This window comes from Pristiophorus japonicus, chromosome 5, assembly GCF_044704955.1.
Source record: "Pristiophorus japonicus isolate sPriJap1 chromosome 5, sPriJap1.hap1, whole genome shotgun sequence".
NCBI classification, from domain to species: domain Eukaryota; kingdom Metazoa; phylum Chordata; class Chondrichthyes; family Pristiophoridae; genus Pristiophorus; species Pristiophorus japonicus.
Window position 1 is genome coordinate 272,494,884 of NC_091981.1, and position 15,844 is coordinate 272,510,727.

Below are 15,844 nucleotides of genomic sequence, written 5' to 3' on the forward strand. Positions count from 1 at the left end.
AGTTCAGAGAAGGTTCACTAGGTTGATTCCGGGGATGAGGGGGTTGACTTATGAGGAAAGGTTGAGTAGGTTGGGCCTCTACTCATTGGAATTCAGAAGAATGAGAGATGATTTTATTGAAACGTATAAGATTATGAGGGGGCTTGACAAGGTGGATGCAGAGTGGATGTTTCCACTGATAGGGGAGACTAGAACTAGAGGGCATGATCTTAGAATAAGGGGCTGCCCATTTAAAACAGAGATGAGGAAAAATTTCTTCTCTCAGAGGGTTGTAAATTTGTGGAATTCGCTGCCTCAGAGAGCTGTGGAAGCTGGGACATTGAATAAATTTAAGACAGAAATAGACAGTTTCTTACCCGATAAGGGTATAAATAAGGGGTTATGGGGAGCGGGCAGGGAAGCGGAGCTGAGTCCATGATCAGATCAGCCATGATCTTATTGAATGGCAGAGCAGGCTCGATGGGCCTTTTGGCCTGCTCCTGTTCCTATTTCTTATGTTTTTATGTTAAAACCAGTCGGAATAATGTCAGAGGGATTATTTTCCTCCAGTATAAGAACATAAGAAATAGGAGCAGCAGTCGGCCATTCGGCTCCATCTGAACTCTTTTCCGATGCTGACAGACCTTTAGTGCGTTTCCAGCATTTTCTTAATCACTAATTTTGTTTGCTCTATTCAAAATAACCAGTTACTCTATTCAAAATAACCTGGAGGAAACTTAGCTTGTAAAAGCAAATCCACCAGGCGCTGCTCGTGGCTCATTAGATCAATGAATCACATGGCGCAGCACTGGGACATAAACAACCAGAAGGTCCTGGGTCTAAACACTAGTTTGTGCACTTTTGTTATTCACAATGGGGGCAGCAGTGGAGCCACCGCTAACAGAAGAGGAATATCAGCCAGGTTTCCCATTAAGAACATAAAAACATAAGAATTAGGAGCAGGAGTAGGCCATTCGGCCCCTCGAGTCTGCTCCGCCATTCAATAAGATCATGGCTGATCTTCTACCTTAACTCCACCTTCCCGCACCATCCACATATCCCTTGTTTCCCTTAATATCCAAAAATCTATCGATCTCAGTCTTGAATATACTCCATGACTGAGCCTCCACAGCCCTCTGGGACCAAAAGATTCACCGTACTCTGAGTGAAGAAATTTCTCCTTATCCTAGTCCTAAATGGCCGACCCCTTATTCTGAGATTGTGACCTCTAGTTCTGTATCACGCTGATCAATGCGTTGTGCAATATGATAAATGTGCTATTTCAGTGCTGTTGCTAATTTCTTTATAAATGGGTTAATAACTGTTGTTAAAATAGAGCAAAGAGGAATTTTGCACGAGTGCTTTAACTGAGCCATTGTCTGCCAGCTTGGGTTGTACCGGGATTCTGCTCAGCATTTCCCTACACTGACTCAGATAGAGAGATCTGGGAGTGTTAGGATGGGGCTGCAGAACTAGCTTACATACTCTAACATTGTATACTGGGTGATCGGACATGCTGCATCATCGTGCTTCATTTGGATCGTCTTTAATTAAAAAATATCTTCATCCTCAATTTAATCCCTATCATTTGTGTGACAGTCGAAGAAGTTAAGGTGAATGTCGTGGACTTTCAAATTATAGTCATCGTCGGTGCATGTGGTACATAACTCTGAACAAATATTTTGCATCAGTCCTTACGGTAGAGGACACTAACAATATCCCAACAGTGGATAGTCAAGGGGCTATAGGTGGGGGAGAAACTTAACACAATCACAATCACTAAGGAGGTGGTACTCAGTAGGATAATGGGACGAAAGGCAGATAAATCTCCTGAACCTGATGGCTTGCATCCTAGGGTCTTAAGAGAAGTAGCGGCAGGGATTGTGGATGCATTGGTTGTAATTTACCAAAATTCCCTGGATTCTGGGGAGGTCCCAGCAGATTGGAAAACTGCAAATGTAACGCCCCTATTTAAAAAAGGTGGCAGACAAAAAGCAGGAAACTATAGACTAATTAGCCTAACATCTGTGGTTGGGAAAATGTCGGAGTCCATTATTAAAGAAGCAGTAGCAGGACATTTGGAAAAGCAAAAGTCGGTCAGGGTCAGCATGGATTTATGAAGGGGAAGTCATGTTTGACAAATATGCTGGAATTCTTTGAGGATGTAACGAACAGGGTGGATAAAGGAGAACCAGTGGAACAAATGGCCTACTCCTGCTCCTATTTCTTATAAGAACATAAAAACATAAGAAATAGAAACAGGAGTAGGCAATACGGCCCCTCGAGTCTGCTCCTCCATTCAATAAGATCATGGCTGATCTGATCATGGATAAAGCTCCACTTCCCTGCCCACTCCCCATAACCCCTTATCCCATTATCGTTTCAGAAACGTTAAGAGCTTCCACAGCTCTCTGAGGCAGCGAATTCCACAGATTCACAACCCTCTGAGAGAAAAAATGTCTCCTCATCTCAGTTTTAAATGGGCGGCCCCTTATTCTAAGATCATGCCCTCTAGTTCTAGTCATCCCCATCAGTGGAAACATCCTCTCTGCATCCACTTTGTCAAGCCCCCTCATAGGGCCCAAGTTTCCACATGATTTGCGCCTGATTTTTAGGAGCAACTGGTGGAGAACGGACTATTTTAGAAATCGCAATTCTCCACATTTTTTTTTTCTACAGTTCTAGTCAGGTAGAACAGTTCTAGTTTAGAACAGAATTTTTTCTTCAAAAGGGGGCGTGTCCGGCCACTGACGCCTGATTTGAAAGTTTCCACAGTGAAAATGTACTCCAAACTAAAGTAGAATGGAGCCAGTGAAGATTTTTGTAGAACTGAAAAAACCTGTTCGACACATTAAAAAATCAGGCGCAGGTTACAAATTAGGCGTCCAGAACGAGGTGGGGGGGAGGGAAGGGAAGTAATTAAATTCGACAATAAATCCTTATTTATACTTCTACAAATATTATACAAATAAATCCAACCTGAATAAACATTTATAAGCCAAGAAAAGATTAAATAAACCATCTTCCTACCTGTGTGAAAGTGCTTCAGCCAGGGAGAGAGAGAGGGAGAGGGAGGGAGAGAGAGGGGAGGGAGGGAGGAGAGAGAGAGGGGGAGGGAGGGAGAGAGAGAGAGGGGAGGGAGGGAGAGAGAGAGAGAGAGAGCGGGGGGGAGAGAGAGAGAGAGAGCGGGGGGGAGAGAGAGAGCGGGGGGGAGAGGGGGGGAGAGAGAGAGAGGGGGGAGAGAGAGGGGGGAGAGAGAGGGGGGGAGGAGAGAGAGGGGGGAGGAGAGAGAGGGGGAGGAGAGAGTGGGGGGAGAGAGAGAGAGGTGGGGGAGGAGAGAGAGGGGGGAGAGAGAGAGGGGGAGAGAGAGAGGGGGGAGAGAGAGAGAGGGGGGAGAGAGAGGAGGGGGAGAGAGAGAGGGGGAGAGAGAGAGAGCGGGGGTGGGGAGAGAGAGAGAGCGGGGGGAGAGAGAGAGAGCGGGGGGAGAGAGGGCAGGGGGAGAGAGAGGGGGGAGAGAGAGAGGGGGGGAGAGAGAGAGAGCGGGGGGGGGGAGAGAGTGGGGGGTGGGGGAGAGAGCGGGGGGGGGGGAGAGCGCGGGGGGGGAGAGAGAGCGGTGGGGGGGGAGAGAGAGAGCGGGGGGGGAAGAGAGAGAGCGGGGGGGGAGAGAGAGAGCGGGGGGGGAGAGAGAGCGGGGGGTAGAGAGAGTGGGGGGTGGGGGAGAGAGCGGGGGGGGGGAGAGCGCGGGGGGGGAGAGAGAGCGGTGGGGGAGGAGAGAGAGAGCGGGGGGGGGGAGAGAGAGCGGGGGGGGAGAGGGGGGGAGAGAGAGGGAGGGTCTGGTCGGGGAACAGGAGCGCGGGTCGGGACGGGTCAGTCGGGGGGGGGAGCGGGTGTCGGGTGTCGGGTGTCGGGTCGGGGCGGGGGGGGGAGCGGGTCTCGGGTCTCGGGTCGGGTCGGAGCGGGGGGGGGGGGAGCGGGTGTCGGGTCGGAGCGGGGCGGGGAGCGGGTGTCTGGTCGGCGCGGGGGGGGGGCGGGTGTCGAGTCGGGTCTGGTCGGCGGGGGGGGGGAAGCGGGTGTCGGGTCGGGTCTGGTCGGCGGGGGGGGGGGAAGCGGGTGTCGGGTCGGGTCTGGTCGGCGGGGGGGGGGAAGCGGGTGTCGGGTCGGGTCTGGTCGGCGGGGGGGGGGGGCGGGTGTCGAGTCGGGTCTGGTCGGCGGGGGGGGGGGGCGGGTGTCGAGTCGGGTCTGGTCGGCGGGGGGGGGGAAGCGGGTGTCGGGTCGGGTCTGGTCGGCGGGGGGGGGGAAGCGGGTGTCGGGTCGGGTCTGGTCGGCGGGGGGGGGGAAGCGGGTGTCGGGTCGGGTCTGGTCGGCGGGGGGGGGAAGCGGGTGTCGGGTCGGGTCTGGTCGGCGGGGGGGGGGGCGGGTGTCGAGTCGGGTCTGGTCGGCGGGGGGGGGGAAGCGGGTGTCGGGTCGGGTCTGGTCGGCGGGGGGGGGGGAAGCGGGTGTCGGGTCGGGTCTGGTCGGCGGGGGGGGGGGGAAGCGGGTGTCGGGTCGGGTCTGGTCGGCGGGGGGGGGGAAGCGGGTGTCGGGTCGGGTCTGGTCGGCGGGGGGGGGGGGCGGGTGTCGAGTCGGGTCTGGTCGGCGGGGGGGGGGAAGCGGGTGTCGGGTCGGGTCTGGTCGGCGGTGGGGGGGGGAGCAAGTGTCGGGTCTGGTCGGGGGGGGGAGCAGGAGCTGGCCGTGGGAGGAGCCTCATTCAGCCAGGGCTAGGGGCTAGGGGCTGCGTGCTCCGGGCCCCTCCCACACAGTTCGGCGCCTGGAGCTACTGCACTTGCGTGCCCACTGTAGCGCGCATGTGCAGAGGTCCCGGCACTGTTTTCAGCGCCGGGACCTGGCTCCGCCCCCCCACAGCTCGTGCTGGCTGCGCCGAGGGCCAGAGGACCTGTAAGTAGATGGAGAATACCGAGGATTTTTTTAGGCGCCGTTTTAGGCGCGAAAAATGGGCGCCCAGCTCAGAGGGGCGCCCGTTTTTTTTCTTGTGGAAACTTGGGCCCATAATCTTCAACATTTCGATAAGATCACCTCTCATTCTTCTGAACTCCAATGTGTATAGGCCCAACCTACTCAACCTATCCTCATAAGTCAACCCCCTCATCTCCGGAATTAACCTTGTGAACCTTCTCTGAACAGCCTCCAATGCAAATATATCCTTCCTTAAATAAGAAGACTAGGGCTGTAGTGATGCCCGCCCTCCTGTATGGCTCAGAGACATGGACCATATACAGTAGACACCTGTAATCGCTGGAGAAATACCACCAACGATGTCTCCGCAAGATCCTGCAAATCCCCTGGGAGGACAGACGCACCAACGTCAGTGTTCTCGATCAGGCCAACATCCCCAGTATCGAAGCACTGACCACACTCGACCAGCTCCGTTGGGCGGGCAACATTGTCCACATGCCTGACACAAGACTCCCAAAGCAAGCGCTCTACTCGGAACTCCTACACGGCAAGCGAGCCCCAGGTGGGAAGAGGAAATGTTTCAAGGACACCCTCAAAGCCTTCTTGATAAAGTGCAACAAACCCACCGACATCTGGGAGTCCCTGGCCAAAGACCACCCTAAGTGGAGGACAAGCATCCGGGAGGGCGCTGAGCACCTCGAGTCTCGTCGCCGAGAACATACAGAAAACAAGCACAGGCAGCGGAAGGAGCGTGCGGCAAACCAGACTCCCCACCCACCCTTTCCTTCACCGACTGTCTGTCCCACCTGTGACAGAGACTGTAATTCCTGTAGTGGACTGTACAGTCACCTGAGCACTCACTTTTAGAGTGGAAACAAGTCTTCCTCGATTTTGAGGGACTGCCTATGATGATGGTACCATGTATAGATATTGCAGTACCATGGCGTCAGTCCTTCCTGGCTCAATAATGTCTAATTGCATGGTTACATTTCCAGAATATTTATATTTGAGAGTCTTACATTGAGAGATTAGTGAACATTAGCAAAGTGTTAAGATGCACAAGAACAGTCAAGGTCAAAGAAAAGCCCCGTGGCCTGTCCTTTCAGATTTGATACTGTCTACAGTCATAGAGTCACATGACTGCAATTAGCTCCAATCTTCCAGCATTTAAAAAAAGTCTAAACACCGAGTAATTTAAACTGCAATTGAAACCTCGGAATTTAGCTGATACTCTGAGGTACTTACTTGAGCAGATGACATCGCGATGTGATAAAACTTCCCTCTGCCTCCCTGTGGAACGGGGCGGATAAAAAAGAACTTCTTCCCATCTTTGGAAAATAAAGGGGTCTCGTTCTGTGATCGGTAAAAACAGTGACCTTTTAGGACTGTGGCGCACTTCAAAGCACAATGGACGGCAAAATTACAACAATGAAAAGAGTGTTACTGTGACCAGTGGGTCTACATTCATGTCTCACAATAAAGAGGAGCGAGCCAGCTTTGAAATGTAGATCAAGAATTAAATGGGAACACCATACAGACAACCAGGGCAGATCGTGACTTTGTGCGACAGTGAAAAACAGACGATAGCGAATCGACAATCCCTTTTACAGCCCGATTTGTACGACTATTGACTTCAATCAGGAGAGATGTGAAAGAGGCGACCGACTCGCTATCACCCGTTTTACACTCGCGCCCAGAGTCAAGAGCTACGCTAATCGATCGAACTGGAAATACCTGTGCGGCAGCAGCAAAATGGGCTCCGCTGGCCGAATAAACTCAGGCACAGGGTATGGCGGGAACTGCAATTTGTAATATTTGCTTTAAATGAGAAGCCAAGGTGAAGATGCACGAAAGACATTTCTAATTAATTTTCAAGAGTGGCATTTTCATCTTCAAGACTCAGTTGTTAACAGGCTATATTGTGTTGAAAACTAATTTGCATGCATTAAAAATAAGACCAGTTTTAGCTGAAAGCTCCAACTGATAGCCTATTACAGGCATGTTCAATAAACCTTTACGAAAGAGTAAAATAGTAATTCAGCTGGCATTGCAAATAAATTCAGCGTGTAAAGGCATTTCATGGCTACAAAGAGTTCATATGTTTTATTACTCTATTTTCCTTTATTGCTTCAAATATGTCAGATCCATATTTTTTCTTAACCAGACCTGACACTACTGTGATGGTAATGGGAATAGAGCACAGCACTGAAGCATTCTGCGTTCAGTCTTGTCTCCTTAGCAATGTCAAGCCAGCTTTTGTATGCATATAATATTACAATGCTCAGTACAATCAATCACTTTATATTGCTTATATATATGTTTACATTTTCCTACTGCTTTCACTTAGCCGTTTAATTTCTTGCCAATGTCACCTTGCCGGTCAATGGCTAAGTGTTCTGGGTAATCACTCAGAGTTACAACAGGCCTCTCCCAACCGTTGAGCTGTTTAAGATAGGGAGGCGGCTTTTCCAAATGTGCACTCCCAGTGTGGCACCTCGCCCACTCACCCTGAACCTCAGCCCCTCTGATTAAGACCATGTGCTGTCTAGACCAGGAGGTCCCGGGTTTGATTGCCCGCTCCATGATCAATTAGTTGACCCTTATTACTCATTCTGCTACATTTCTATCTCGATCTGTCGCTCCGCCACCGCTCTCTTGTCTCTCCTCCTGCTCCTCCTCTCGTGCCAGAGTTCCAGTGCTGTTCTCTGAATTTGCACTGTTACTTTCAAATCTAGAAACGACTGCTGCGACGCTTTTCTTTAAAGACGCACGTGGCATGTAGATCAATGGAGAATGCCCAATTCCTTGCCGCAGAATTGGGTTGGGCTCGCCACAGGAATTGCAGGTCCATGGGTGCCAGCGGCCTTTTGGTACGGTCAGTGATGTTACTCTCACCCCAAGGTCAGAAGGCTGAGGTTTGCAAGCGAGGTTGAGAGAGTCCGGCGCCGTGCTGGGGGAGTGCTGCATTGTTGGTGGTGCTGTCCTCCCGATGAAAGTGCTCACTTTAATGATGGTGTAAAGCGGCAGATAGCGGATGGGGTGTCCATTGTACCATCCGCTCGATTTTACTTCCCACCCTGGGCCGATTCGACAGCACCCGTTAACCGCCATCGGCAACACTTACAATAACCACCGAGCTGTCCATTCTTGTGGGTCGGCGAGATACTATTTAAAGGGCTCGCTTAGTGTCCAGGTTTAATATTCCTTCCTCCACAATAACAACACATTCTTTTCATTGCTGTTCATAGAATTTTTACAATTTGAAATTATTTATATTAAAAGTCACTGTACTTCAAAGTCATGGGGCCAAAAATTGCAGTCGGAGACGCAGTCGGAGACGTCCTGCAGGCTGATGCCTCCGACCGAAATTTGCTTTACAAAAGTACCTGATGGTCCCGGAGGAACGAACACTTGTGCTCCCAGGCCTAGCCGCACAGCCCAGCGCAGAGACCCACGTATTCCAGGAGCATATGCACATCCTGGGGTCATGTGAGCCTGGACCACCAATCACAATGTAGTATTCTCGTTCATTGTAATGGGAGCTCTGAGCTCCCATTATTATCAATGAGAATACCCCTTAGTAAAACACAAACATACATTTTTTTTAAAACTTCACTTTTTTTAAATTAATAGAATTTGCACTAAATTAAATGTTCTCGAGAAATTTTTTTTTTTTTTGAAATTGAAACATTTTTTTAATAATGTTAAAAATAAACTTACCTTTCATAGACAGGGCTTTTAATATAAAAATAAGTAATAACATTTAATTTATCTATCCATTAAAACTCTTATGCTGGTAAAATTAAAAGCTCTTACGCTATTAAAACTCTTACGCAGGCCTTACGCGTACTTTTACCAGGCGTAAGAGTTCGAAGGACACTCGCTGGGCGAGAGTTGGGCAAATAGCCTAAATCTCCACCCGCGAAGGCCCTTCTCCCAGGGATGCGTGCAATCTGTCAAAAGACATTTTGTCAGTTCGCAAGTGCAGGGTTTAGGCGCAGGAATTTCGCGCACCTCAACCCGAAACCTGCGGGGCTTCTTTGAGTGTGTGCACATCATACACACCCAGAGAGGCCGCAATTTCAGGGCATTGTATATGAAGGGCTCCGTGACATTTCGGAGAGCTCAATTCTTACACATTGATAGTCAGTTCACTTCCATCCTGTTCCCTTCCTTTAATTGTCTCTCCTTTCATTTTCTTTCCTTATTTTCTTTCAACCTGTTCCTTCCCCTTTCCGCAATTGCCCATTGTTTCACTGGTGAGCATTGGCAGGGGAACACTACAGTGGACCCAATACTTGCCTCATCTCACACCGGCACACATGCACCTTCAGCGGGGGTGGGTGGGGGAGGGGAGGGGGGAGAGTGAACATCATTAGCAGCAACAATCCGGGCTGACTTTTTCTTTCTCTCCATCCAAGGGGTGCAGGGGGCGAGAGTGACACTGCAGCACTGCTGCTCCGAATGAGGTTAACTGACAGTACATAACGGGAGGGGGAAGCCGGGGCCCAGAAGCTTACTGATGTGATTGGTTCAGAACCACACCAGGTGGTGCATTTACCCACCAAGCCACGGGGGGGCTGTTGACCTTTACAAAATATAATGAGCTACGTTTTAACGCGGTGCCTCTGTTCAATTAAGGTGCGACGTCCTAAAGTTCCATAAGCAGGCAAAATAAAAAAAAGGAGAGAGTGAGAGAGAAACAGACCATTCTGTTGTTCTATTTCTTACCTGCCTGGAGAGCCAGCTTTCACTTTCATCCTCATGTTTCTGTAACAGTAAATAACATTGAGGTAAGGTGTCCGTGTCAGTGCAGCACATAGGGGAAGTTCAAGACCGTTTAATAAGCCCCACTCCAAGGACTTGAGCACATAAATCTAGGCTGACACTCCAGTGCAGTGCTGAGGGAATGCTGCAGTGTTGGAGGTGCCGGCTTTCGGACAAGATGTTAAACCAAGGCTCCGTCTGCTCTCTCGGGCGGACGTAAAAGAGCCCGTGACACTTTTTCGAAGAAGAACAGGGGAGTTATCCCCGGTGTCCTGGCCAATATTTATCCCTCAATCAACATCACTAAAACAGATTACTTCGTCCTCATCACATTGCTGTTTATGGGAGCTTGCTGTGTGCGATTTTGGCTGCCGCGTTTCCTACATTATACTTCAAAAGTGCTTCATTGGCCATAAAGAACATTGGAACGTCCTGAGATTGTGGAAGGCGCTCTCTAAATGCAAGTCTCTCCTTCTTTCTTTTCAACCGTTTAAAAAGTAACCACAGCAAGAATGTTCTGGAATGACTCGCCCGTTGATTCCCAGCCCATGGGGAAACAACAGGCCTCAGGTTGTATTCCTCTTCCCCTCACAACTCAACTGACACTGTCCATGATGACCAGTTTCCAGGTGGTCACTTCTAACATGGAAGTCTCCCATACAGCGCCCCGATTTCAACTCCAGGAGGATCCCTGGCTCAGACCTGAGCTAAAGTTACAGGGGTGGGGGGGGGCGGGAAATCGGGACACCGCCGGGAAACCTCGGGAGGGCAATTGGGCTGTGAGCGGCCATTCCACGAGAAGTCGGCGGCCACTCCACTCAGCAGTGTGGCCGCCGGTTTGCGGTGGTAACAGGCCATAAGGAGAGGGGCATATTTTGGCGGGAGTCAGTGGACAGTCACCCGGAGCGAGAATACCAGTTTTCCGACCCCTCCTTGGCCCAGGGGTGCTGAGTCCAATCATAGTGCCCCTAGCGTGACTCAGCCTGAATTCAGCTAACCTAGCACAAACCAGGAGTTGAGTCTGGGATCTTTCCTGTTCTGTGTAGGTGTGCATCTGAGCCACGCAGACCAGGAGGGCAGCTGCGGTGTTTCAATTTGCCACTCCTTATCAGAAAAGCCTTACCAACGTTACCAGAGAATTAGTGACATTAACATTTCCTTGCCCCATTTAAGGGCTCAGTTATTGCTCACTGGATGTGCCAGTACCTTCGTGCAAATGCCCGTCGTGGCCTCACATAAAGTCAGGATAGAAACATTCTGGGCTCTGTTCAGCCAGTTCACTGCTAGCTTGGTGTTACTTGCCCACGTCACCATGGTAACATAATATTCCCTGCAAAGATAAAAGAAAAAACATTTTGCAGTCAAGGCACTGATGAAGAGCCTGTGCTCTAGTATGTCACTTGTTCCGCCTATCTCCAAAGACCACCTTTACATCAAAGCGGCCTTTACACCTCAGCTGTCTGAATTCCTGCGGTAGCTAAAACAACATTCTCATATTGCTGCCATTAAATGATATCGCATTATCAGATTGCCTCGGACCACACTTTGAACGCACTGATAACGCAGTAGTTTTGCTGCTTTAAGCAAAGCTGGCTGATTACTTATTGCGGCGTGATGTTTGTGTCCGACTAAATCGACCAATTTAGCACTCGCAGAAAGGTCGTGGGATTCGAGGCCCACACCAACACTTGAGGGCTTAATCTGGCCTGACACCACGCAGGCAAAAGGAAAAGATATTTAGGAAGCGCTGCGTTGTTGCAGGTGCTGTCTTTCAATGAGACATTAATCAAGGCCATGGTTGCCTGTTCAGGTGATGTTTAAAGATCCCTCCACACTATTTGAAGTGTCCTGCTCAGGGTTTATCCTCAATCACTGGCAACAGAAAACGAGCCAGATTAAAGTGGCTATTCACGTTATTTGCTGGTGCTGAGACCTTGCTGCTGACAAATTACATACGTGGGATTTTACAACACAGGAACATTCGGCCCAACAAGTCCATGGCGGTGTTTATGTGTCTGAGAATTCTTATTGTAATTATATAGGGCTTTTGGTGAGACCACACCCGCAGTACTGTGTACAGTTTTGGTCTCCGTACCTAATGAAGGCCTTAGAGGAAGTGCAACAAAGGTTCACGAGATTGATTCCTGGAATGGTGGGATTATCCTACCAGGAGAGACTGGGTAGACTAGGCCTATATTCCCTAGAGTTTAGAAGAATGAGAAGTGATCTCATTGAAATGTATAAAATTCTTGAGGGGCTTGACAAATGCTGGAAGGATGTTCCCCCTGGCTGGGGAATTTAGAACACGGGGTCACAGTCTCAGAATAAGGGGTCGGCCATTGAGGACTGAGATGAGGAGAAATTTCTTCACTCAAAGGGTTGTAAATCTTTGGAATTTTCTATCCCAGAGGGCTGTGGATGCTATGAGTATATTCAAGACAGAGGTCAATAGATTTTTGGATACTAAGGGAACCAAGGGATATGTGGCTAGTGCGGGAAGGTGGAGTTGAGGTAGAAGATCAGCCATGATCTTATTGAATGGCGGAGCAGACTCGAAGGGCCGAATGGCCTACTCCTGCTCCTAATTTTTATGTCCTGAGGATTTAGTAAAGCACCAGGTCATTTGACACATCATTGTCTGCCATTTCTGCTACCTCCAACATGATCCCACCAACAAACACACTTTCCCATCCCCTCCCCACTCAGCTTCCGAGACGGCCGTTTCCTTTGTCACACCCTGGTTCACTCTTCCTTACCCCCACTACCTGCTCTCCTTCTCCTGGCATCTTCCCATACAAGGAGAGGAGATGTAACATCTGCCCATTCACCCACTCTGTGTTCTAATGAAATAATTGCATTTATACAGCGCCTTCCATGACCACCGGACATCTCAAAGTGCTTTACAGCCAATGAAGTGCCTTTGAAGTGCAGTCACTGTTGTAATGTGGGAAACAGTGTGTGTTCTGGCCAATGTTTAACCCTCTGTGTCCTGGCCAATGTTTAACCCTGAACCGACATCACTAAAACAGATTATCAGGTCATGATCACATTGCTGTTTGTGGGAGCTTGCTGTGCACAAATAGGCTGTCGCGTTCCCTACATTACAACAGTGACTTTTCAAAAGTACTTCATTGACTTTAAAACACCTTGGGATGTAGTAAAGTTGTGAAAGGCGCTAGAAAAACGCAAATCTGTCTTTCTTTTTGCTCACATCACTATCCAGGGCCCCCATTCTGGATGAGGCAGCCATTTAGCTGGACTTCCTCTAACCTAGTACACTGCCGTTGTTGCTCAATATGAGCTCTGCTCTTCATTGGGATGATGTGGATTGGGTTGCCACTTTGTGAACCAGCTCCGTTCTGTCTGCAGGTCAAGCATCCTGTCACTTGCCACCCCAGCTCTCCACCCCGGGCCCATTCCGATCGCTAGGTCTCGTTTCAGTGAAGGTGGACGAACAACGCACTATCTTTCTATTAGGCACGTTGCACCCCTCAGTTGACTCAGACCTTAACTATAGTTCCCATTTTTGGGCAATGTACAATAGGTGTTTCCAGGGATTGGGGAAAGGAGCAGATTAACAATTAGGCTGTTGGGCTCCTGCCAAAACACTGTGCTGGCAAGTTAGTTATCATCCTCGATGTGTACCTGCTTATGTCTACCAGGCTCCTGGGCCACTATAGCCTGCTCCACTCTCAGTACTCATGCTTCCCTTTCTACTTGCCCATCTCCCCCCACCCCCTAGTTTTGTTACCTCTAGACTTGACTATTACAATGCCCTCCTGGCCTCCCATATTCCATAACTTTGAACTCATCCAAGACTCTGCTGCCTGTATCCTAACTCGCACCAAGTCCCCATTCACCCATCACCCCTGTGCTCGCTGACCGACTTTGGTTCCCGGTCCAGCAACGCCTCAGCTTTAGAATTCTCATCCTTGTTTTCAAAGCCCCCCAAGGCCTCGCCCCTCCCTATCTCTGAAACCTCCTCCAGCCTTACAACGATTTTGTTGCAAACTTTAATACAAGTGCCCCCTGATTAAAGGGGGGGCACTAAAACCGACAGGCTTAAACAAATTGAACTTTAGACAGTAAACTTAAATCAAATTAAAATTTGGTTGCCGGGGGTGATGATGCACTCCAGTCCCTCCTGCGCCCACATCTCGCCTCCAGCCCTACAACCCTCGAAGGTCTCATTGCTCCTCCAATTCTAGCATCTTGTGCATTGGTTCAGTTGGGAGCCCTCTTGTCTCGGAATCAGAAGGCAGGGGTTCAAGTCTCATTCCAGACATCTTTTGCACATAATCTAAACTCACACAGTACAGTACTGGGCGATTGCTGTATTGTTGGAGGTTGCTGTTTGCTTGTTCAAGATCCATCGCACTATTTGACAAGGAGCAGGCGTGTTCTCCCCTGGCCAACACTTGTCCCCTCAACAAGCACCACCAGAATAGATTAACTAGCCATTTATTTGTGCTGTTTGTGGGATCTTGCTGTGTGAAAATGGGCTGCTGCGTTTGCCCACCACACAAAAGTGACTGCACTTCAAAATATTTCTTTGGCTGCAAAGCAACTTGGGATGTCTTGAGGTCAAGTGTTTTGTTCAATTGAAGGTGGATGCTCAATTATAGGTTGAATGGCCTTTTCTCATCCTTTAATGTTCTTAACTGTCAATTACTTTTCTACGGGTTATCCTGGTAAAAAATAAAGCATTGGAACCTCCTCTGCAAGGCATGATTTCTCAGCCTAGGTCTGCCTGTCACCTGAATCTACAGGCTTCATACAGCCTCCTTGGATCAGTTCCCATTGATGCTTTTGCATGGGGCATCAAACCATGGGATAATATTTTCAGCAGATCTATCACAATTCTTCTGAATTGCCCCCTATAGGCAGGTAATGAGGTGATACATATGGCAGTCATCCTATCCTCCAGATCACACATTAATGCAATGCAATTCTTTTTCTGCAATGCCCCATGGCACATATTGGTATTTGCACAAAACATTGGCCCAGAAGTTGCGGTCGGAAGCTTCCCGTGGGCAGGCGCCTCCGACCTGAAACATTTCTACAAAAGTACCTGGTGGTCCGGGAGGAGTGTGGGATTCCGGTGGAGAGGCCTTCTCTTCCCGCTCTGCGAAGCGCGCTCCCCACCTCCAGGTTCCCACGCAGAAGGTGCAGTCACCTGTGAGTGCTCAGCCAATCAGGTACAGTATTCCACAGCTTTCTCATAAATAGCAATGAGAACTCCGTATCTACAAGTTCTCATTGCTATTAATGAGAAAAAAAAACAAACACACTAAACACCATAATAACAATTAAAAAACACACCTCACATAATTAGAATAAATGGCTGAGAAAAGGAGCGTCTTAAAGGAGATCGGAAAAGCCAGTTTTCAGCGCATGCCCATTGTGCGCTGAAAACCGGCTTTTGCGATGCCTTCCCGGGTCTGTACACACTCCGTATGGACCCAGGGAGGCCGGGATTTTCAGGCCATTAAATTTCTTCTTCAATTCCAGCACTCAGATTGAATCCACGGAGGCTGCAGCTTCAAACATCTTTTTTGGAGGGCGGGCCGCGGGTAGGGTTGCCAGCTCTGGTTGGACATATTCCTGGAGGGGGTCATTACGTGACACGCCCTTGCTCCAAATGCCCCGCCCCCACACTCCCGCCATTGGTCGTTCAGTTAATTACATCAATCCTCGCGTTGCACCGCCTTCCCACACCAATTGGAAAGTGAGTAAGACTCATCATTAACCCGATTGGATGATTCCTGACAGTCAGTCAAACAGTCTTTTTTCTCATGACTGATATTCTTTATAACTAATAAGGAAAGGTGTTCAAAGAAAATTTAAAAAGAACACATTTTTTTAATGCCCCTCCCTGTGGTTTTTCTCCCGGGCTGCTGGCAGATTAATCTTCAATTCCGGGAGACTCCAGGGCAATCCTGGAGGGTTGGCAACCCGAGGGCTGGGGCGCCAGGAAAACTGGTTGCTTCATTGGCCTATTCCTCACCTCAGTGACAACGTCAAGATGTGACACGTGGAAGACGTCTTGTGGGGAAAACTTGCTCTGAATAATGTTTCCAGAAAAACCGTAAACGTATTTTGAGGGTACGATAGCATAGTGGTTATGTCACTGGACTAGTAATCC

At 49.3% G+C, this 15,844-nt stretch overlaps 1 protein-coding gene across 4 annotated transcripts in view; it reads right to left on the reverse strand.

Moving 5' to 3' along the window:
- dpp6a (dipeptidyl-peptidase 6a) overlaps positions 1-15,844 on the reverse strand; it is an 828,704-nt gene that overhangs the window by 182,103 nt on the left and 630,757 nt on the right. For all 4 annotated transcript variants that reach the window (XR_011593400.1, XM_070881647.1, XM_070881648.1 and 1 more), the window contains 3 exons: positions 10,906-11,029; positions 9,664-9,702; positions 6,178-6,285 (listed from right to left, as the gene is read on the reverse strand). Coding sequence is in view for 3 of the 4 variants with exons in the window: in XM_070881647.1 (XP_070737748.1) it covers positions 6,178-6,285; positions 9,664-9,702; positions 10,906-11,029 (271 nt within the window). In the remaining variant the exon portion in view is untranslated. The remainder of the gene's footprint in view (positions 1-6,177; positions 6,286-9,663; positions 9,703-10,905; positions 11,030-15,844) is intronic.